The sequence below is a fragment of the Chiloscyllium punctatum genome, chromosome 4, assembly GCF_047496795.1.
Source record: "Chiloscyllium punctatum isolate Juve2018m chromosome 4, sChiPun1.3, whole genome shotgun sequence".
In the NCBI taxonomy this organism is placed as follows: domain Eukaryota; kingdom Metazoa; phylum Chordata; class Chondrichthyes; order Orectolobiformes; family Hemiscylliidae; genus Chiloscyllium; species Chiloscyllium punctatum.
The window spans coordinates 38,304,086-38,325,324 of NC_092742.1; the positions used below are offsets into that span (position 1 = coordinate 38,304,086).

The 21,239-nt window shown below is 39.2% G+C and overlaps 2 protein-coding genes across 4 annotated transcripts in view; one reads left to right on the plus strand and one right to left on the minus strand.

Moving 5' to 3' along the window:
- LOC140476206 (ubiquitin-like FUBI-ribosomal protein eS30 fusion protein) overlaps nucleotides 1–10,648 on the plus strand; it is a 28,819-nt gene extending 18,171 nt beyond the window's left edge. The window contains exons 1-5 of one of the 2 annotated variants that reach the window (XM_072568437.1): nucleotides 1,329–1,440; nucleotides 4,182–4,263; nucleotides 7,712–7,856; nucleotides 8,687–8,742; nucleotides 9,448–10,648. In XM_072568437.1, coding sequence (XP_072424538.1) covers nucleotides 4,189–4,263; nucleotides 7,712–7,856; nucleotides 8,687–8,742; nucleotides 9,448–9,573 — 402 coding nt within the window. In that variant the 5' untranslated portion in view covers nucleotides 1,329–1,440; nucleotides 4,182–4,188 and the 3' untranslated portion in view covers nucleotides 9,574–10,648. Of the gene's footprint in view, nucleotides 1–1,328; nucleotides 1,441–4,181; nucleotides 4,264–7,711; nucleotides 7,857–8,686; nucleotides 8,743–9,447 lie in introns of those variants that run through there. The other variant, XM_072568438.1, reaches the window with a different exon arrangement.
- On the minus strand, nucleotides 10,484–18,315 carry fkbp3 (FKBP prolyl isomerase 3). Of its 2 annotated transcripts, none has more exons than XM_072568434.1 (7): nucleotides 18,149–18,315; nucleotides 17,573–17,674; nucleotides 15,567–15,680; nucleotides 14,569–14,704; nucleotides 12,155–12,222; nucleotides 11,641–11,738; nucleotides 10,484–10,818 (listed from the first exon to the last, which is right to left on the minus strand). In XM_072568434.1, exons 1-7 carry the CDS (start codon nucleotides 18,251–18,253, stop codon nucleotides 10,764–10,766), a joined length of 678 nt encoding a protein of 225 aa, XP_072424535.1. In that variant the 5' UTR covers nucleotides 18,254–18,315; the 3' UTR covers nucleotides 10,484–10,763. The 2 variants fall into 2 exon arrangements, with proteins under 2 accessions (XP_072424535.1, XP_072424536.1); XM_072568435.1 differs by lacking the exon at nucleotides 18,149–18,315 and adding an exon at nucleotides 17,899–18,054.
- Between the last annotated feature and the right edge of the window lie 2,924 nt (nucleotides 18,316–21,239).

Consider the following 21,239-nt stretch of genomic DNA (forward strand, 5'->3'; position numbering starts at 1 on the left):
TACACAAACCACTGTTTCTAAAAAAAAAATTCCCATGTATTTTTTAAAATTTTTTCTTTGTTTTAAAAAATTGCCCCAAGTCTTGAAATCCCCACCCTCTGGAAAAGACACCTGCCAATCACCTTGTCTATACCCCTCATGATTTCATTAACCTCTACAAGGTCACCTCTGAATCTCCTATACTCCAGAGAAAGCCTTACCTTCTAACTCAAACCCTTTGGTCCCAGAAACCACCTGGTAAATCTTTTCTGAACCCTCTCCACCTTAATATGCCCTATAACAGGGTGACCAGAACTATATGCAGCACACGAAAGAGGCATCTTGTAAAATCTCAACATAATGTCCTAACTCCTGTATTCCAGTTGTGAGCAATGAAGTGTGTTCGACATCTTAGCCACCCTATCTACGTGTAGCAAACTTCAAAGAACAATATACCTGAAGCATCATCTGCAAACACAACCATGCCTTCTGCACCTTCATATAAATCCCTTATATAAATGACAAAAGTGAACCCTATCATTATCATTCTAAGCAGCAATCCAATCAGTCACATCCTACTCAACTTCTTAGTCCGGCAGGTTAACTGCCTTTAATACCCATCAAATTCTCTTTTGAAATCATTGTTTCTGCAGTCTTGGCACCTTCCAGATCATAACTACTCAGTGAGTACAAATGTACTTCATGTTGTCTCACACTCTCTTCCCAGATTGCGTTGAAACTTGCAATTATTTGATATACGGTGCCCTGTTGTAGAACATCTCAGCCAGCAGAAACATAGAGTTAAGAGTTGCACAGCACGGAAACAGACCCTTCAGTCCAAATTGCCCATGCTAACCAGATATCCTAAATTAAATTAATCCCATTTGTCAGCATTTGGTATTTTAAATAATGTAACATCCTTTTATTGGCCAGAAACTCAACTGGATTCAACACAAATACCAGTGCCTACAAGAGCAGGTCAGAGGCTAGGAATACTGGAAAACTCATCTTCTAACTCCCAAAGCCTATCCACCTAGATGGCACAAGTTAGGAGCGTGATCTTATCTGCATTCATCCTTCTACACTTGTAAAATGTTTTTAAGTCCTAACAAAACAAGAACAGCAGTTCTTCTCTACCATATCTCAAAGGCAAGATAGTAGATTCTGCCTTGCGCACACCATTTCAAGGAACATTTTAATTTTATGTGAGAGGAGCAGCCCATTCGAACACTCAAATCTCCATAATGAGTACACATGGAAACTACGCATGGTCCTGGCGTGCTCCACGAGGAGAATTCAAATTGCGCACGCGCAGTCAGCCCGATAGCCTCGACCTTTGCACGTACGCATGCGCAGCTATTTGCAGTTATAGTGCGCGTGTGCAGTAGCTCTCTCTTGTTTAGGGAGGTGTTGGTGAGATCGTCTCTGTTTTCACTGTGAAACCGGGCCTGACTTTTCTCGGTGAGTGATCGCAGTTTGTCGAGTTCTGAAAGGACGGATTTATCCTCTCCTTGCCTTGACTGTGTTATGGGTTGTGGACTTTCAGCTCCTGGGGCTGTGTGTGTGTGTGTCAGCAAATGGCGCCGGGCCTGTGACCTGGGCTTCCCCTTTGGGCCGCCATTTGCTGGGAGTGCGGGCTGGCGGCGGCGGCACCTTCCTCCGGGAGGTCTATGTTAGAGGGTCTGATGCTGGCGGATGTATTGGCAACAAGAAGCCACGCGGCGGCCTCCATTGAGCGAATCTCACGTTTTGTAGCTGTTCAGGGTGAGACCGCATCTGGAGTACCGTGTGGAGAACTGACCGCTCTGTTTACCGAAGGAATTTAATGTCTCTGAGGTAGATCGTAGAGGTTTTATAACACTAGGTGGAGTGAGTGAATTGTCTCATGATTGAAGGTAGACTGGCTGACTGGTATCCTGTGGAGTTTAGAAGAGTCAAAGGTGACATCGGGTCTACGGGGAAGGGTTATTTCTCTTGTGAGGTAATCTAGAATTAGGGATCGTATATTTTTTTAAAATGAGGGTATGAGGAAAACCTTTCTCCAGAGAGACGTTTTTTTTGGAATTCTGTTCTCCAAAATGCTGTGATTAGTTTTTTTTTAAGATTACTTAGTGTGGAAACGGGCCCCTCGGCCCAACAAGTTCACACCGACCCACCGAAGCGCAACCCACCCAGACTCAGTCCCCTACATTTACCCCTTCACCATACACTATGGGCAGTTTACACTATGGGGTGTCTGGGTTGTGTGTGTCTGGGTTGGGGTTGTGTGAGAAAGTGCATCATCTGATGAAGGAGCGTCGCTCCGAAAGCTAGTGTGCTTCTAATTAAACCTGTTGGACTATGACCTGGTGTTGTAATTTTTATTCTTGTTCACAGGTTTTCTAGTGACCTCATATCAGACAGCTCTTATTGATCTGAATCTACTTTACCACTGATATGCCCTCCTCCCAGTCTTGGCAGTTGTATTACTAAGGGCTAGAGTTCACTTGAGGGGTCACTCACTTCAGGTGGAGATGATTATTTTTCTGAGGACATTGTTTCAGAGAGACTCGATGGGAATAACAATTAATATTTCTCAATGTAGAGGATGGAAAGTTTGAGGTATCAGGGTATACTGGGACATTTTTCACTGAAGTGTGATTTTATTTTTAGATGCTGATAAAATCAAGAGGGGCCTAAATAAGTTGAATAGCAAAAGTTGATCAATCTAGTGGTTGATTTCAAAATTAGGGGCCATATTTTTCAGGTAGGGAGAAAGATCTAAGGGCAACTTTGTCAGAGGGTGGTTTGTATATGTAATGAAGTGGTGGATATAGGTACAGTTGCAACATTTAAGATATCTGGATAAGTACGTGAATAGGAAAGGTATAGCCCTCGGGATGTGGACCAAACACAGGCAAGTGGGGTGAGTTTAGTTTGGGAACATGGTCAGTGTGAACTAGTTGGACAGAAGGGTCTGTTTCCACAGTGTAGACTCTTTCCCAATTAATACTGATTTTTCTTCAGTTACTCCCTCTCAGTGGACAGTGATATTTGAGTTACTTGGGTCATTTTTTATGAAGATAGAATCAAAGTATATATTTAATCAGTGTGCTTTCTTTTTGTTCCTCACTATAGCTTCCCCTGTTCCTTAATGAAAGGGACCTCATTTGTCTTCACTCTTCTTTTCAGATATCTACAGAAGCTTTTGCCATCAGATTATATGTTCCTGCAAATGTACACTCCTACTGTCATCTTTTCCCTCTTGATGAATCTTTTTGTCTTCCTTCAAAATCTAAATGTCATTCAATCATCCAGTCTATTTTTGGCAAACTTTTGAATCAAATACTATCCCTAATTTCCCTCTTTCACTATGGTCAGGCTGACTTTCCTGTTTCATTGCTGTGCCAGATAGAAATGAACACATGGAAGAAATGCAACATGTGCTGTTTAGATATTTTCCATTGTCTATCCACGATGATCCTTTCAAGTAAGCATAGTCTGCTTGTGTCTTGTAACATTGAACCTTATTTAGATTCAGGGCCCTAGCCTCAATCAACTGTCAGTCTCCATCTTTAACGAATTCTAACATTATGGTCATGCTTCTCCAAGGGGGAACTGCCTGATGAAGTGATAGGTGCAGGTACAATGTTTAAAAGATATTTGGTTAAATGTCAAGATAAACGTCAAAAGGTGTAGAGAGAATTGAGCAAAATGCAGGCAAGTGGGACTAATTTAGTTTTGGAAACATTATTGGCATGGATGGCTTGAACTGAGGGTCTATTTCCATGCTATATGACTCGATAGTATAGTTAGGCTTGTCGTGTGAGGCAGTGTTCAACCCTAGTTGCTGTGAGAAGTTGGTGGAATCTTTTGTAAACCACTACAAGAACAGTCTGGGAGATGGCTTGCTAGGCAACCTCAAAGGTGATTAAGAGCATGGGTCTGCAATTATGTATGGTCCTAACAAGTTAAAAATGACCAGTTTACTGCCATTAGTTGAACTAACTAAACTTTATTGACAATGAATGTAGATTCATGTATTTCAGAGGTACCAGAGGATCAACAATGATATCTGTGCATGAGCTGTTCCTTTTGTTGAAATATTTTATTGATGGCTATTTGTATTATTTGACTGGAAGCCAATTTGGAAATGAGTTGTAAGTGAAATGTAGGCACTTAGTGTTTTACACATTGAAAGATATTTTTGTTTTGCTTCCTAGAAGTATCATGCAGCTGTTTCTACATGCTCAGAAGATCCACACTCTTGATGTGACTGGGGAAGAGACTGTTGGGCAAATCAAGGTAGACTGTCTACTAAATTGAGTACTAACTTTTTTGAGGCTAAACTCTCAATCTCTACAAATTACTGATTTGTATTTTTAACAATTACCAGACATTGGAGTCTTTTTCTGATATTGATCCTATTCTTTTGATAAAGTTGTTTTTGGAATTAGTTTTTAGAAATTGTCTCCACTTATGCTCCTGTCTATAAGGATATTTTCTGCCATGTTGCTGTACCCAATGATGAACTATACACAGTTTATCAGTAAAAACTCCCAATTCACTTATGGTTGAACATATTGCATTTGTCTCCGGCTGTTTAGAGATTTGAGACCGCCCGAGGAATCCCTTGTGGACTCAGACCTGTAAAGCCTCTCTAGTTCGTCCCAGAGAATTCTGGAATAAAAACCTCTTGCCGACAGATTAGTTTAATTTTAGTCATCCCCTTTATTCACTAATAGCGTCACTGTAACAACATAACACTGATGCCTCTAAGCTAAACTAACTAGGTTCTATTAACCTTGGAGAATAGGGTACCAACTCTTCAAGTGCCCCAGCAGGCTACTCTGATGTACTGATACAAAGTGGCTTCCTTTATGCAAAAGTTTAAAAGACATTGCATGTTCTTAATTAGACAGATTACAGTGAAAGACAATAATTCGTAAGGAAGAAAAGTTAATTGACAGGTCTGTGTACGCTTGACTAATCCTCCTACAGCCCCTAAGCCATTCATCAGGTGGGGAAAACATACCCAGCTGAGTTAGGTGCCTGCTAGCAAGATAAACTCCTGTCATAAAGAGGCACCAGTCTGAGCTAATTGGAGAGTTCATAAGGTAAACTTGCACAGCTCACGTGTCTGATACTATTGTTTTACAAAATGGTTTCTTAGCAAGGAGGGCAAACTTTTGATCATAAAGTGGCTTCCTGACACATTATGCCAGAGTCTCTTCAGTGTTAGGCTTAGAATAATTTCTAAGCTCGGACCAGACTCTTGCTCTTTAAACACTGAATCATTCTGTACCTGAGGCTGAGATGTTACCATAAGGCTGCATTTAAACTGACTCATTAGTCTTTGAATTAAACATGCTTTCTTTTCAGGGTTGTGATTCAAATTCAAATAAGACATAAGATTTGATTAGTTAGAATTGAGTGGGGCAGTCTGTCAGGTCTGTAGAGTGGGCTGCAAGAACAGCAAGTAAGTTAAAGCTCCATCAATAGTACCTTCAGAGTTTGTATTTAATAATATGTAGTGGCTACTCAATATTATCATAAAATCCCAAAATGCCATTAAATTCAATCCACAGCAGGTAAGCACTGAGTTAATTTTCTACTGGCTCCAACAGCCTTAGCACTAAAATAATCTGTCTAGTGTCCTTTTGAGCTCTCAAGCAAGGGTCTTGTAACAGAAAGGTGTTTTTTTTTGTCTGCCCCGCTTGCAAGAGGTAATAAGAATCCAATATAACTGACAGGATCTGACCATTAATTACAAAGCTTTTAATAGTATGGAGTTTCATTTCCGGGTCATTCACTGCTGCTAAGGCAAATGTTCTTAATTTTCTTGGTGAGCCCAGATGTCCCTGTCTTCTGTATTCCTTGAGTTCCCCTTCTTTTCTCTCTCTCTCTTTCCCGCCCCCCCCCCCCCCCCCCCACACACACCTTCTGAGCCTTCCTACCTGTCTATTTTCTAGTGCAGTAAATGTGTTCTATAATTCAGCATTCTGTTTTAGTCTAAATGTTTAAAGACAAGTTTTTAATGCTATGGACTTTCTCACTGTGACATACCTAATAATTGAGGCAATGTGGAAGGCATATAGTTTGGTCTGCACATTTTGTGTAAGTGCATTTCAAGGTGACCAATTTCTATAACTTGTATATCGATGGGTGACAACACAGCTGATTAGTGATGGGAAGCACTGTATTAAAGTTACTTATGACTTTGACTAGCAATTAAACTGGATGTTAATTAATACTTCATGCATTGGACAATGCAATTACTGCATTTTTAAAATGTTAGTATGCTGTCCTGTCGCATCTGGGTAGTGTTCAGTTGAAGCTAGATTCTAATGCTGGAAAATTTTAGACACAGAATTGTCGGAAATAAGTTTGGTGTCAACCCAGGTGACATTGTAGTGAATGTCGGACAAGTGGAGCAGATGGATAGTTGTCGTTAATGATCCTCATTTGGCAGCATCTTAGAAAGGGTTTGCTTAATTGACGTTGAAGCACTGGAAGCTAAATGATACAAAGTTGGTTCATGTCCTATTCTAAAATATTGCCACTGATTCTGTCCCAAAAATAGCATTTGTTTAAACATTTGTCGGATCCATTATTGATACACTTTGGGCCTTTCCATACACTTTGTGGCTTTAGGAATTAATTGCCTTCCAACTTAAGTCATGTTCGGGCTTCATCCAAAGCTGTTAGAGGATTTAATATAGCACAGTATGGGCCCTTGAAGTTGTGCTGACCTTTTATCCTACTCTTAAGATCAAACTAACTTACGTACACTTCACTTTACTATCCTCCATGTGCCTATCCAAGAATCGCTTAAATGTCTTGAATATATCTGACCTCTCCCCTAAAACGTCTTCCAATCACCTTAAAATTTGGAAGGATTAAAAAGAGCAAATGTTACCAAAGATTAAATTCAACAGAACATTTCTGGAATCAATTAACTACTTGTTTGAGTAGGAAGTGAGGACTGCAGATGCTGGAGATCAAAGTTTGGCACTGGAAAAGCACAGCAGGTCAGGTAGCATCCGAGGAGCAGGAGAGTCAACTTGTTGGGCACAAGCCCTTCTTCAGGAATCATCATTCCTGCAGATTTTATACCTGAAGGATATATTGGGTGTCTACCAATGTCACCACTGAAGTAATTTCTACAAATTCTGTTGCTTGGAGATGACTTCACATTTGGATAGAGTAAATGTAGGAGTGATTTGTTTCTGTTCATTTGGTCGTGTTAGTGTGCTCTTCTGGCTTTGTCTTGCTGTCTTTATTTTTTTAATTGCTGTTGTCAATGCTGGTAGTTCCTCAGTTATAATTATGCAGTTGGGTGTTGTGCGATTAGCTATATTGTACCCAGAGATGTAGTAATAAAGTCTGCAATGTACTGATAACGGATGGTTTAAGGTTCCCTATTACACCTATTTATATGAAGTGGCTTTATGGTAAGAAAGCCCGTACGTTTATTAGTCGGATTAAATTAACACTGTATGCTGGAGCTGGTAAGAAAGAGGGTGAATTGTGCAGACTTGATACAATAATATAACTGATATTTTGTGATTGGTTTCAAATACTTTAATAGCTCACTCCAAATTTGAAGTCATATTTAACTCCATGGATAGTAGTCCAAAACATCATGTTCTCCTCTGTATCTCTGAATTTTAAAATGCTGTTTGTGTATATTCATCCTTATACAATTGTTTTGCTTGCCTCAAGAATGGCATTCGTATTTCTTTAAATTCAGGCCCATGTTGAATCCTTGGAAGGAGTCTCTGCTGTTGACCTAGTGATCCTCTTGGGTGGCACACCCTTAGATGATGACGCCATCATAGGCCAATGTGGTATCAATGAGCACTGCACACTTGAAGTAATTGCTCGATTATTGGGTGGTATGTATTATAGTTCTTGAATTTCCCTAATTACTATGTTAAAAATGTAGCGTGTTTACATCTATTGGCACCAGTCATTCAGTTAACCTGACTGGTCCAACTTGATGTTAAGCTGCAAGCAATAGTCTAACAGCATAGCCAACTTTTTTTTCTCCATGTAATTGTAAAGAATTTCCCTTGAAATGCATTTTATAGAGATAATATTCACTTCAGTTGATTAGACTGAAGAATCATTTGCCATATAGCCAGACTATTGTGACCAAAATTAAACTCAAACTCATTATTCTGTCTTCACTGATGTCACTTTCAATTGCCCACCTTCATTTTGTTTAGAAATTTGACTTTGGAATGTACAATTAATGTCATTAGACTTTTTTTTTTCTGACCACCTCTAAGATGATGGTACTCTTTTGCTTAGAACACAGCTTTGCCACTGCCAACGGTGCAGCTTCTTTCTGAATTAAGCATGGTATTAGTTTCTCATCAACCTAGTCAGAGATATTAGACACCCATGGAGCAGGTAGTATATAAACATGTGCCTCCTGGTTGAGAGACACCAACCACTGCCACAAGAGCTCCAAGCATGGAATTTATACTTCGACAGTGAATCAACTCTCAAGTGAACAAGCTGTTATTGGTATTGTCCATAATTGCCAACTTCCCTACAGTAACTGCCAGTAACCAGTTTGTACACCAGCTTTCAGGTAATCCAGGAGCTGTCGCAAGCTTTTGACTTGGGATTTATCATCACTAGAATATATAGGCAAAGCTCTGTAGGAAAATGTCTGACTTGAAATGTACTAGAAACATCTTAACATCTTTTTTTTAAGGCAAGGTCCATGGATCCCTTGCTCGAGCTGGAAAAGTGAAAGGTCAGACTCCCAAGGTAAGCTTGACCTGCGACAAAAGTATCTTGAAGGTTTTGCTATAGTTTTGTCTATCCAAATGTGTGCCTAAATCATATTCAACATCATTGCCAACCTTGCTAGCAACAATCAGGTGTTGTGAATTACCTTGCCTCCCCAGCACTAATCCCCACACCACATCAGTAGAAAGAGGTTGCCAGTCTGAAAATGTGCCCTTATCTCAACCATCTGTCTTCTATTACTTAGCCAATCCTGGATCCATGCTATTCATCTTGTACTAAATTCTTTAAGATTTTACATTTTCTCAGGCATGATTTCCACTTCATGAAGTTGTGCTGACCCTGATCTTAAGCATTTCTAAATGCTTTAATATGTTTTTATAATATTTGTTTCCCAATAACAGAAGTTAATCTAACTGGACTTTAGTTACCTGTAGTTTCTTTTCCTTTAGTGAATTTTTTTTTTTAAAAAAGTCCCCTGGGACTTTCAGAATGGTAATAATCTTCCAGGAATCCTCAATGTTTCCACTCTGTAGCTGTTTCCTTCAATATCAGTCTCTAATTTCCCTATCATGTTTTTGCTACTTTTTGACTTTGGTTGTATCTTATTTCCTGTTCTTTTACATCTTTACCTCTGCATCCTTTTTATTTGAAAAGGGGCAATATCTTCAATCCTGCATTTTACACTAATATCTTAAATTTTTACTGATTTATCCTTTTGCATAGGTTGCAAAACAAGAGAAGAGGAAAAAGAAGACTGGCCGTGCAAAGAGGCGCATGCAGTACAATCGTCGTTTTGTAAATGTTGTACCATGCTTTGGAAAGAGGAAGGGACCAAATTCAAACTCCTAAAATGTTTTTCAGCAAAAGCTGAAAAGATTCAATGAATAGATATTTATGCCTCATTATCTTACAGACTGGCACACTTGATTGGAATTGTTTCAAATGAAGCAACTGGCTTGTATTGTATTCCAATCCTGTAATAATTTTTTTAAACTTTTCAGCAACTTTTGACAATTCTCTTAATCTGTTCTACAGTAAACTGTATACTTCACTAAAGTATACAAGTATTCCACCCAATTACAACACTTGTTAATGTACTTTCAAGATTTTCTTCTTTTGTATTCTCCACATGAAGTCTAGATTCACATTCCAATTGCACTATCTACTGGATTCTAAATTGTGTGTGTAAAATTGTGCTGAGTGCAATTTGTGTTATTGGTAACTATATCTTCGAACTAAGTTTAAATGAGTTAACCTCACTGAAATGGTACAAAGTCATAAGTAGCAATAACAAGAGTAATTAACATGCTTCACAGATGGAGTAAAAATATTTTTGATTTGGAATTTAGATAAACTTTCAATATTTCTAGTTTCTTTTAATAGTGTCACATTTAAAGAATCTGAACTGTCCCAATCCCAGCTTGTCTTCAATCATGATCCAAACTAGACCATTTGATGTATTCAGCAATGTTTCAGTACAAATCATCTACATGCCACATGCAGAATTTGTTTCTGCCCACATTTTTCCTGATCCACAAACTCGTCTATTGCTAACTCAAGTGGAAAATAATTCATATTGCTTGGCCGTCACTAGACGTTAAAGCAGAAATTGGTAGCCTGTTGAGTGCCTACACTTCCAGCAAATTATGAAACCAGCTCAAGTGATGTACAAAAGACTAGTAGGCCTTAGCATATACAATACTAAAGTGTAATTCAGTTTCACATTTCGAAGTATATTTTATGAACTTGCAACCTCCAGTGGCTTCAAAACATTTTATTTTTGTTTGTAATGTGAACAATTCTCAATACAAGCAAAGCCAGTTCTGAAATGCAAGACTTAATGAAATCAGCAAAAAAAAACTCTGCCTTGTGTGTAATCATGTTCAACATTCAAAATTCAATAAAGTTCTATACAAGTGCACAATTTTGTTCATAAGCTGCATATTTTTATTTAACAAGATTAAGAACAAACTTCCAATAAAACATTGGCCAATTCAAAGGCAGTATTTTAAAGCATAGCTCAAGATGTTGCATTCAAATTACTCAATATCCACAAGCTCAACTTCAAATATTAGTTTAGCATTTGGTGGAATTCTGATTTTATAGTTAAAGAAAGCTTCATTACTGAAAATTCAAAAGATCCTTTTGATGAGCTTTAATGGTTTAGTACAAAGTTTCATTATGTACTCAAGTTCAAAGTCAAACTACCCAACTTGTCCATGCCAACCAGATATGGCCCATATACCCATCTAAATGCCTTTTAAATGGTGTCATTGTACCAGCCTGCACACTTCCTCTGGCAGCTCATTCCATATGTGGAAAAAGTGGTCCCTTTTAAATGTTTTTCTCCTCTCACTTTAATCCCTATGCTCTGTAAATTTGGACTCTTACACCCAGGGAAAAGACCTTGTCCATTTACCCTACCCATGCTCAACCTCTTCTAAAGGTCACCCCCTCAGCCTCCAACACTCCAGGAAAGATAACCCCAGTATATTCAGCCTCTCCCCATAGCTCAAACTCTCCAACCCTGGCAACATCCTTCCGATAGCAGGGAGACCAGAATTGCATTCAGTATTCAGACAGTGGCCTAACTAATGTCTTATATAGCTGCTGCATAACCTCCCAACTCCTATATGCAATGCACCAACCAATAAAGGCAAGCACACCAAACACTTCTGATGGATAAGCTGGTATTGGAAATCCATTAAAGTTGTTCATCTTTTAGTTCCCATAATGTATTCATACCTATGTACTCTCCCTATATAGTCTTCAAATGTTATCTTTATTAGGACAAAACAATTTTTCTCAATTTCACTGCTGATTAATTTTGCTAATACAATTTGGTAAGTTTAGCTGAGCTCTCTACATTTTCTTTTACAGAAAAACTCTTTTCAACAAACTATAATAAAAGGATACTTGGCTTCTGGCTTCCCTTTCTTACCATATCCCCAGTCAGATTCAATCTGTAACCGGGCCTTTTCCCCTTTACTCATAGTCAAGAGTGCTTCATCCCACTATAAAAAAAGGATTGAATGATAAATTCAAGTTAATCAACAAAAAAAAATTAGTCATTAAAAACAAACTTTCCAATTCTTCAAAGGCCTGAATTGGTGAACATTATTATCCAAAATAAATCACTCGGGTTTCATAATAGAACGGATCTTTACTGAGTTGATGGATTTCAAATGCAGTTAGCTTGATTCACTTGGTCTTTTCACTTAGGAAATTACAATAAAGGTTCCAGTTCCTCATTGCATTTGATGTAAAATATGTGTTTGGCTATTATTACAGGATCCACAGATTTGAAATGTCCTTATTAAAAATGAAGAATAGTCACTTTGTGGAGGTCTATCAGTGCTAGTTGAGAACTCTAGAAGCAAATACCAATTTAAATGCAATGTACACATTGCTGTAAAAACTGCATTCTTACCCCTCTAATAACTTTTCCAATTCCTACTTTGAAGCTCAGAGGTTTTGTTGCCTTCTTCTTTTTGGAACCTATAGAAAGAAATTCCATTAATCATTTAAGAGTGAATTATCTTAAAGATCATTTACTTTTCTTAATTTATTAGGCATTCTCTGCAACATATGAAGCAAGGTCTTTCTTTCCAACTTAATCAAGACAAAAAGACCAGTTATTTATAAACAGTATTGGAACTACACCTAAGCTCAAATCACTACTTTCAGCAGAAATGTGGAAGAAGCAAGCTTTCAAAACATGTTTATTTAAATTAAAAATCACCAGTAATATCCTGGGGGTAATAACAAAATTAAACAAAAAGTGTGTTTTAGTCGTAGAATTACATTTGTTACAGAAGGAACTAATTCAGCCCTCTGCCTTTCTAAGCAGCAATCCACTTCGTCCAACTCCTGCTCAATGTCATCCCTGCAAGTTTACTCCCATCAAGTTTTCTTCTGAAATGATTGACCACAAGGTTGGTAGATTCAGAAACAATGAGCTCCAGATCATAACCATTTGCTGCATAAAAATGTTCCTCTTCATGTTCTCTCTCCCCAAAATCTTCAACCTGTGTTTTCTAGACTTTGCATCATCTGCTAATGAGATTTTTTTTGCCCCGGTCTATCTTATAAAAGCTTCAGGATCTCTTGTAGTATGACAGTAGTGCCCCTACCTGCTTCAGAGGTGTGTGATAACATCTCTGAATAGAATGTTTTTTTAAAAAATCTATAAAAGCTCCAGTAACCAAACCTTTAGAAAAGGTTCAACACAACTTCCCTCTTCTGTACTCAATGTCTCTATGAAGCCAAAGGCCCCATATGTTTTGCCAACTGCTCCCTCTAAAGATCCTTAAGTTGCTGCCCTCTTAGAAATCAAAATCCAACTAAATGTATCAAACACGATTCAAAACAACAAACTCCAAGGTTAAAACTAAATTCACCAAGTTAACAGAAGGTGCCATAAATTCTTAGTGTAATTTGTGCCATCAGTGAAAGACTAAATACTTGATGCAACAATAAAAAAGAAAATCAAATGCACTGCTCTCAAGTTTCCAATGTATTCAGGAAATGTATCCAGGGAAGTTATAGAGACCATTCTAAAATATGTCTAAAATTCTAAAATGCAAAAGGTATTTAACATGTTTAAAAACAGTACCCTATATGAATATATCTCCCAAAAAATAAGAATGTGCAATGTCGGTCACTGCATACATTTTCTTGTTTTCACCCAATCTAGTCCCACTTGCCACCACCCGGCCCATATCCCTCTAAACCCTTCCTATTCATATACCCATTCAGATGCCTTTTAAATGTTGCAATCGTATTAGTCTCCACGACTTCCTCTGGCAGCTCATTCCATACACGCATCACCCTCTGCGTGAAAAGGTTATCCCTTAGGTCTCTTTTATATCTTTCCCCTCTCAACCTAAACCTATGCCCTCTAGTTCTGGGCTCCCCCATCCCAGGGAACAGACTTTGTCTATTTACCCTATCCATACCCCTTATGATTTTATAGACCTCTATAAGGTCACCCCTCAGCCTCTGACGCTCCAGGGGAAAACAGCCCCAGTCTCTTCAACCTCTCCCTATAGCTCATGTCCTCCAACCTTGGCAACATCCTTGTAAATCTTTTCTGAACCCTTTCAAGTTTCATAATCTGGTCGGCATGGACCGAAGGGTCTGTTTTCGTGCTGTATGGTCTCTGACTTGATGACTATGACAGCTCTTTAAGAAAAAATGTAAAAGGTTTGTCATTTCTTTAAAGGTTGAGGAAGGAGTTGAAAGCATTGTGTTTTGTAAAAATAAAAGGACAGATAATAGAACTACACTTGAAACTACTTTAAGAGGTTTCATGTTTACAATATTTTCACCATCATAACATCTTATAACCTTTCTCCATTACACAAAACCCGATTAAAAGGTTCTACAGTAAGATCTAAGATTCAAGTTGAGTTCACAGTCTGGTTTATCTGCATTTGTAATTAAATAATGTGACAAATTCTCTGAATTACAAAGAGAAAAACAAGATTATATTTTAAATGGAAGGATATAGATAAGCTTGGGAGAATAGGCAACATCATACCACAGTCTAGATTAGAATGGTGCTGGAAAAACACAGGTCAGCCAGCATCTGAGGAGCAGGAAAATCGATGTAGGGCATTTGCCCGAAACATCAGGACTGAAGGACTTTTGCCCGAAATGTTGATTTTCCCGCTCCTCGGATGCTGTCTGACCAGCTGTGCTTTTCCGGCACCACTCTAATTTAGACTCTGATTTCCAGCATCTGCAGTCCTCACTTTTGCCTAACATCATACCACAAACTTGCTCAGAGCCCAAATTATTTATTCTAATTTATAAAACACTGCTACTGTATCAGATTCTTACTTGAAGCAATATTTGTGTCAAAAACAGTCCCATCTTCTAACGATCCTGTGTACCAGCAGTGGACAGTGTCACCCTTCTTGGGAAAGTTGGTTTTATCTCCTTTCTGCAAAATGGATTTGGTATATTTTGGTGGTTCCTAGAAATGATCATAAAACATGTTGAAATGGTAGTTAGAACAGAAGTTTATTCATTTAATTAACTTACAAATCATAATATTTCAAACAGGCAACAGTGAAACAAGATAAACCAACATTATCAAATGCCTAGAGTTTTTGGGAACAGTGGCCCAGAATTTTTTCAAAAAAGTGTTCTATTAATGTTCAATTCAGCCAGCAATTTGAAACGTGGAAAAAATTCTCTTGAATTGTGGATTATCGTAATTGTTGGATAATTTGTCCAATTCTATAATCAGCATCGAGAGAATAACATTGTGCCTTTAACCTGTTATTTTAATGGAATTTAAGCTTAGAAATTAAAAATGCAACTATGCATTTAATAGTGCTATAATCGTCTGCCAATCAAGTTTGCATACCTGTGTGAACATTTTTTAAAAATGGAGTTCCACTTTCTCAGGTTATAAATTACTGGAGATTTGACAAATGTGGTGTCTTAAAAATAATCTTCTATTGTCACTTTGTTTTCTCTTAAACCTTTCTTTCTGTCTCTTTTTTGTTTCATAACCTGATTTGACATTGAATTCATGTACTCGAATTTACTGTTGTATTTACTCCTCATCCAATTTTCAATTCTTTAAAGTTAAGGAGATTTCTTATTGTTCACTATACTTTTTTTTGCATACTCTAATCAACTCATACTTTGTGGACAAAAATATTTGAAACCAATAAATCTAACAGAGCATACTGTAAAACCACCACACTCCCAACAAAATTTGGACCAATGAATATTGTATCATATTCAAAAGTATGTACCTTATATATTTTTAATCCAAGAATACCGACTCTCTAAAAAGTAAGGATTTTCCAGTTTAGTCTACTAACCTCACTTGCAGTCACTTCAGGTTTCTTGACCTTTGCTTTCTCCTGAGTAGCCCCAAGCTTCACATCTTTAAGCTGCTGAGTCACTTTATCTGCACATTCAGTACCTTTAAACCTCTGCAAGTTAAAGAATCACAGTTTATAAAACAAAAGAAAATGCACAATAACCACTAAAACTAAGAACCTGTAATTTTATTTGTCTGTGTAAACATAGTGAAGTTGATATAAATACTCAATTTGCCATGGATAAACTGGCCTCCCATAGAGGAATGATAATGCTGACAGCACACAAGAACCAGACAACAACATATGGGAATTTTTTGAACCATTAAAGCTATGCATTCAACTGTCATTAATTTCATTACCATTTGTTAGATCCTGCAGTGTGTAAAGTTTCTATTACAACGCTCTGCCTTTTGGAATAAAACATCAAACCACAGCCCCAGACATGCTATTAAGGTAATGTAAAAGATACACAATCTTATTCAACAAAGGAAATGAAGGTACCCTTGATGTCTTATCCCTCAACGATCAATCAATAAACACACAATAAACAAACCTTACTCTTGTTTATGGAATGCTGTTGTGCATAAGTCGACTGTCTCATTTCTCTATTATAACAGCAATTACATTTCAAAAGTACTTGATTGGTGGCAAAAAAGGTTATGAGGATCAGAGTTGATAAAAACTGCTCCATAGATTTTTTTACATAATTCTCACCGTAACAGAAGCCTTTCGACGTCGTTGACAGCAATCAGAATATACAATAGGAATCTACCAATTTCTTTCCATCTTCCAATTACACAAAATTTATTTCATCCTACTTATGTTCATGAGGACACAATGATTATACAATGCCTGCATAATTACTATTATATTATTTTCTATCAACTATTTTGACTAATGGTCTAGGTGTAGATGTTGGATTGATGTGTAAACTTTCAGACTATGCAAAGTTACAGGAGAGTGAGGAATAGAAATGAAGCCTTCCACAACAGGAAGTTGAAATGTGCTGGGAGATTGGGCCTGTTACTAGCAAATGAAGTTTAACTTGGAGAAATGCAGCTTTATGCATTTGACAAGAAAAGTGAATAAACACATCCTATAGGGAAAAGCATTAAGTAGGTAGGGAAGGCGATCAAGGAATTCTGATGGATCAATTTCTAACAGTTCATCATCAATTGTTATAAAGTAATGGCTAGCCTAAGTAGCATACCAAGATACATTTCCAAGATAATTCACTGAGGCAAAACATACCTTTTTCTTCTTTATACAAAACTTTGTTTAAGCTTCAAATAGAATAGACTATTCATTTTTGGTCCCTTCATACAGTGGGTAATATTGAGTTTCTCAAGGGTGGGACAGTAGAGTAATTCCCATTCCAAACCATTTTAATTACCAAGATAGATTCAAAGAGCAGGTCGACATGTTTTTAAAGAAGCATAAGATTATAGAGGAGGTGTGTGACTAAAAAATATGAAAAAGGAAATAAATTCTAGTTGCGTTCAATGAAGAGAGCAGAAGGGCATGCCAGGAGGACCACCAGGCAAACCTAAAATTAAATATTAACCTGGTGAACCAGATTTTATTTTCCAACTTGATGGTAATAGTGATTTAGGAGCTGGGGTTGTAAGCATATGGCCATGAAGTTACAGATTGTGTTTGGATACATTCTGCATCTGCCCTGCCCACGGATTTATGGTTGTCCAGTCTTCAGTTGCTTAATCTGCTTGAAATCTATTTCATTCAACCCAAAAGAAGGTTGTGAACAGTGATGGTGGTGATCATATACAAGCCATGTCACCAAAAAATGCTACAGGAATGAAAACATAACACTATCGTGGCTTGCAAACCATAAATTTGCAATTATAAATTTAAACACAAATTTTGAAGTATTAATCTGGTGTACTCCAGTAATAAAAATAGTTCAAATTACAGTAATGTGAACACAAAGTATGTCATTTTCACAAATTCTAAAATTACATCTAATCATAAGCATAATTACTCACTTTAGTTTCAAAAAGTTGGTTGTAGGCAACTACTAGCTGCTCCTTCTTTGTAGTCTTGGCAACATTTTTAATGTTTCCCATTAACTTATGTTCACTAAGAAACTAATTCGAAAAAAAACAGGTTAAGTACTACTGTCACCGAAATCCAACTTCCAATACTTCTGATAATCAAAAGTCAACTTTCTAAAATATATGCCTTTTTCACATTTAAAACTGCATATTGTTTTGTATTTGAGACTTTTTTTTCAATTTGCAATGAAGTCAGGTTTGTGTATTTAAATTAATAAAGATTTGTATTTGTGCAGTGAAATATTCAGCTAACTTACAGCACACCACACCTAACATTTGTGGCGTTAGGCACGAAGTGGGTGACTGTAATAAAAGTGATCAACATTGATTCTCGCCGCTTTGCAGTTTTGCAAACGCATCAGGCAAGAAGGCCAAGTTGCCACATGCCAGACTCCCCGAGCCGCAAGACTGGCTTCTCCAGGCTCGAAGTGGCGCTGCTCCCGGCACAAACACTGCCCCAAGACCGGGGGGGGAGGTGGGGGCAACCAGCAGAAACCCTGCCCTCACCGGCTCCGAAGCGCTCTGCTGCAGGAACTGGATAATCTCTTTCTTTGCCACATCCTCGCTCCTCAGCTGCTCCTCGGTCCACTGCCTCGCTGGCTCGGCTGCCATGACCGTCCCAAGACTCCCCACGAAACTGCACCGCCACCCAGCGGCCGCCGATAGACCTTATTCACAACCGCCATCTTGGAAAACGTTCCGCAATGCATGGTGGGATGCATCCGTTTCCAACGTACTCCCAGCCACAACACACAATAATCAGCGTGATTCGGGGATGTCGGTGTTGGACTGGGGTCTACAAAGTTAATAATCACACAACACCAGGTTATAGTCCAACAGGTTTAATTGGAAGCACGCTAGCTTTCAGAGCGACGCTCCTTCATCAGGTGGTTGTGGAGGGCTCGATCGTAACACAGAATTTATAGCAAACATTTGCAGTGTGATGTAACTGAAATTATACATTGATGAATTGATTGTCTGTTAAGCCTTTCATCTGTTAGAATACAGTGATAATTTCACTTCTTTCATGTGTAAATCACAAAACCCTTTTTTTAAAGTTGCATTCTCGGGTTAGCTGTTAACAATGGTGATAACTAGACAATATGTTGAAGGTCTTTTGCCCGAAACGTTGATTTCACTGGTCCTTGGATGCTGCCTGAACTGCTGTGCTCATCCAGCACCACTAATCCAGAATCTGGTTTCCAGCATCTGCAGTCATTGCTTTTATCAATATGTTGAAGGTGTTAGCCCCCTGTGTTCTCTGTCTATGACCTGATGTCTAGATTGATTCTAATCTAAAAAGTGAGATAACAGAGTTTTACATAAATTCATGCAGTTTTTGAGCTCAGAGTTCGACATGAATGTATGCGGTTTTTGAGCAAAGTGCTATGTAACTCTGCAAGTGCAAAAAAATTCACCACACAAAATATATGTGTGCATGTGGGTCTTTGTCTGTCTGTGTGTCTGTCTGTATGGGGTGGGGGTTGTGAGTGTGAGAAAGTGTGTGTGTGTGTGTGTGTGTGTGTGTGTGTAGTGAGTGCAAAGTGTCTTAAGTCTGTGAGGGGGTGCATGTGTGGGAGTGTGTCTGTCTTTCAGGGTGTGTATGGGTGTCTGTGTGTACCAGTGTCCGTGTGTATGTGAGAGTGTGTGTGTATAGGAATATCTGTGTGTGTGTGTGTGTGTAATGCAATGGTGATCACCTGTAATGTGACATGAACCCAAGGTCCCGGTTGAGGCCCTCCCTATGGGTACCGAACCTAGCTATCAGCCTCTGCTCGGCCACTTTCCTCTGCTGCCTGTCCCGAAGTCCACCTTGGAGCATGGTCACCCGAAGGTCCGAGGTCGAATGTCCTGGACCACTGAAGTGTTCCCCAACTGGGAGGGAACCCTCCTGTCTGTTGATTGTTGTGCGGTGCCCATTCATCCGTTGTCGTAGCCTTTGCTCGGTTTCCCCAATGTACCATGCCTCCGGGCATCCTTGCCTGCAACGTATAAGATAGACAACGTTGGCTGAGTCACATGAGTACCTGCAATGTACAAGATGGGAGGTGTTCCCACGCGTAATAGTGGTATCTATGTCCACAATCTGACATGTCTTGCAGCGTCCACCGTGACAGGGTTGTATGGAGCTGTCCTGAGAGCCAGCAGTTTGCTACGAGCAATGATCTGTTTGAGGTTTGGCGGTTGTTTAAAGGCAAGTAGTGGAGGTGTGGGGAAGGTCTTGGTGAGGTGCTCATCCTCATTGATAATGTGTTGCAGGTCATGAAGAACATGGTGTAATTTTTCAGCCCCTGGGAAGTACTGAACAACGAAGGGTACCCTGTCAGTTGCAGCACGTGTCTGTCTCCTGAGGAGGTCATTACGGTTCCTTGCTGTGGCATGTCGGAACTGGCGGATGATGAGTTGAGCATCGTACCCCGTTCTTGTGAGGGCATCCTTGAGTACTTCCAGGTGTCCGTCACGTTCCTCCTCATCTGAGCAGATCCAGTGTATGCGTAGGGCTTGTCCATAGGGAATGGCTGTTTTAATAAGTTTTGGGTGGAAGCTGGAGAAGTGTAGCATTGTGAGGTTGTCTGTGGGTTTGCGGTAGAGTGTGGTGCTGAGGTATCCATCCTTGATGGAGACGCACGTGTCCAAGAATGAGACAGTCAAGAGTATTCAGAATAGAACAGATTACTGCAAGGAAGTGTACCGACAACCGAACAACCAGGATCACTAGAGGCAACTACCAGCTGATCCGACCAAAGAACATACCCGAGAATTAAACACATTGATCAGGACTTTGGATCCAGTCCTTCCCCTAAGCACCCTCATCCCACGTACTTTTCGTGTAGGCAACTTCTACTGCCTTCCAAAGGTACACAAAGCCAACACACCGGGACGTCCCATCGTGTCGGGAAATGGGACCCTATGTGAGAATCTCTCCAGCTATGTGGAAGGTATCTTGAAACCTATTGTACAGGGGATCTGTCGCGACACTACGGATTTCTTACAGAAACTCAGCACCCACATATCAGTCGAACCGGGAACATTCCTCGTCCACAACAGACATTTCCACACTCTACACCAGCACCCCCAACATGATGGCATCACAGCAACAGCCTCAGTACTCAACACCAACAACTGCCAATCTCCAAACACAATCCTACAGCTCATCCGCTTTATCCTTGATCACAATGTCTTCACCTTTGACAACTAGTTCTTCATCCAGACACATGGAACAGCCATGGGGACCAAATTTGCACCCCAATATGCCAACATTTTTATGCACAGGTTCGAACAAGATTTCTTCTCTATGCAGGATCTCCAACCGACATTGTACACCAGGTACATTGACGACATTTTCTTCCTCTGGACCCATGGTGAGGAGTCACTGATAAAACTACACAGTGACATCAACAAGTTTCATCCCACCATCAAACTCACCATGGACTACTCTCGACTGTCTGTCTCGTTCTTGTGAAGATGCCCTCACAAGAATGGGGTACGATGCTCAACTCATCGACCGCCAGTTCCGACATGCCACAGCAAGGAACCGTAATGACCTCCTCAGGACACAGACACGGGCTGCAACTGTCTGGGTACCCTTCATTGTTCA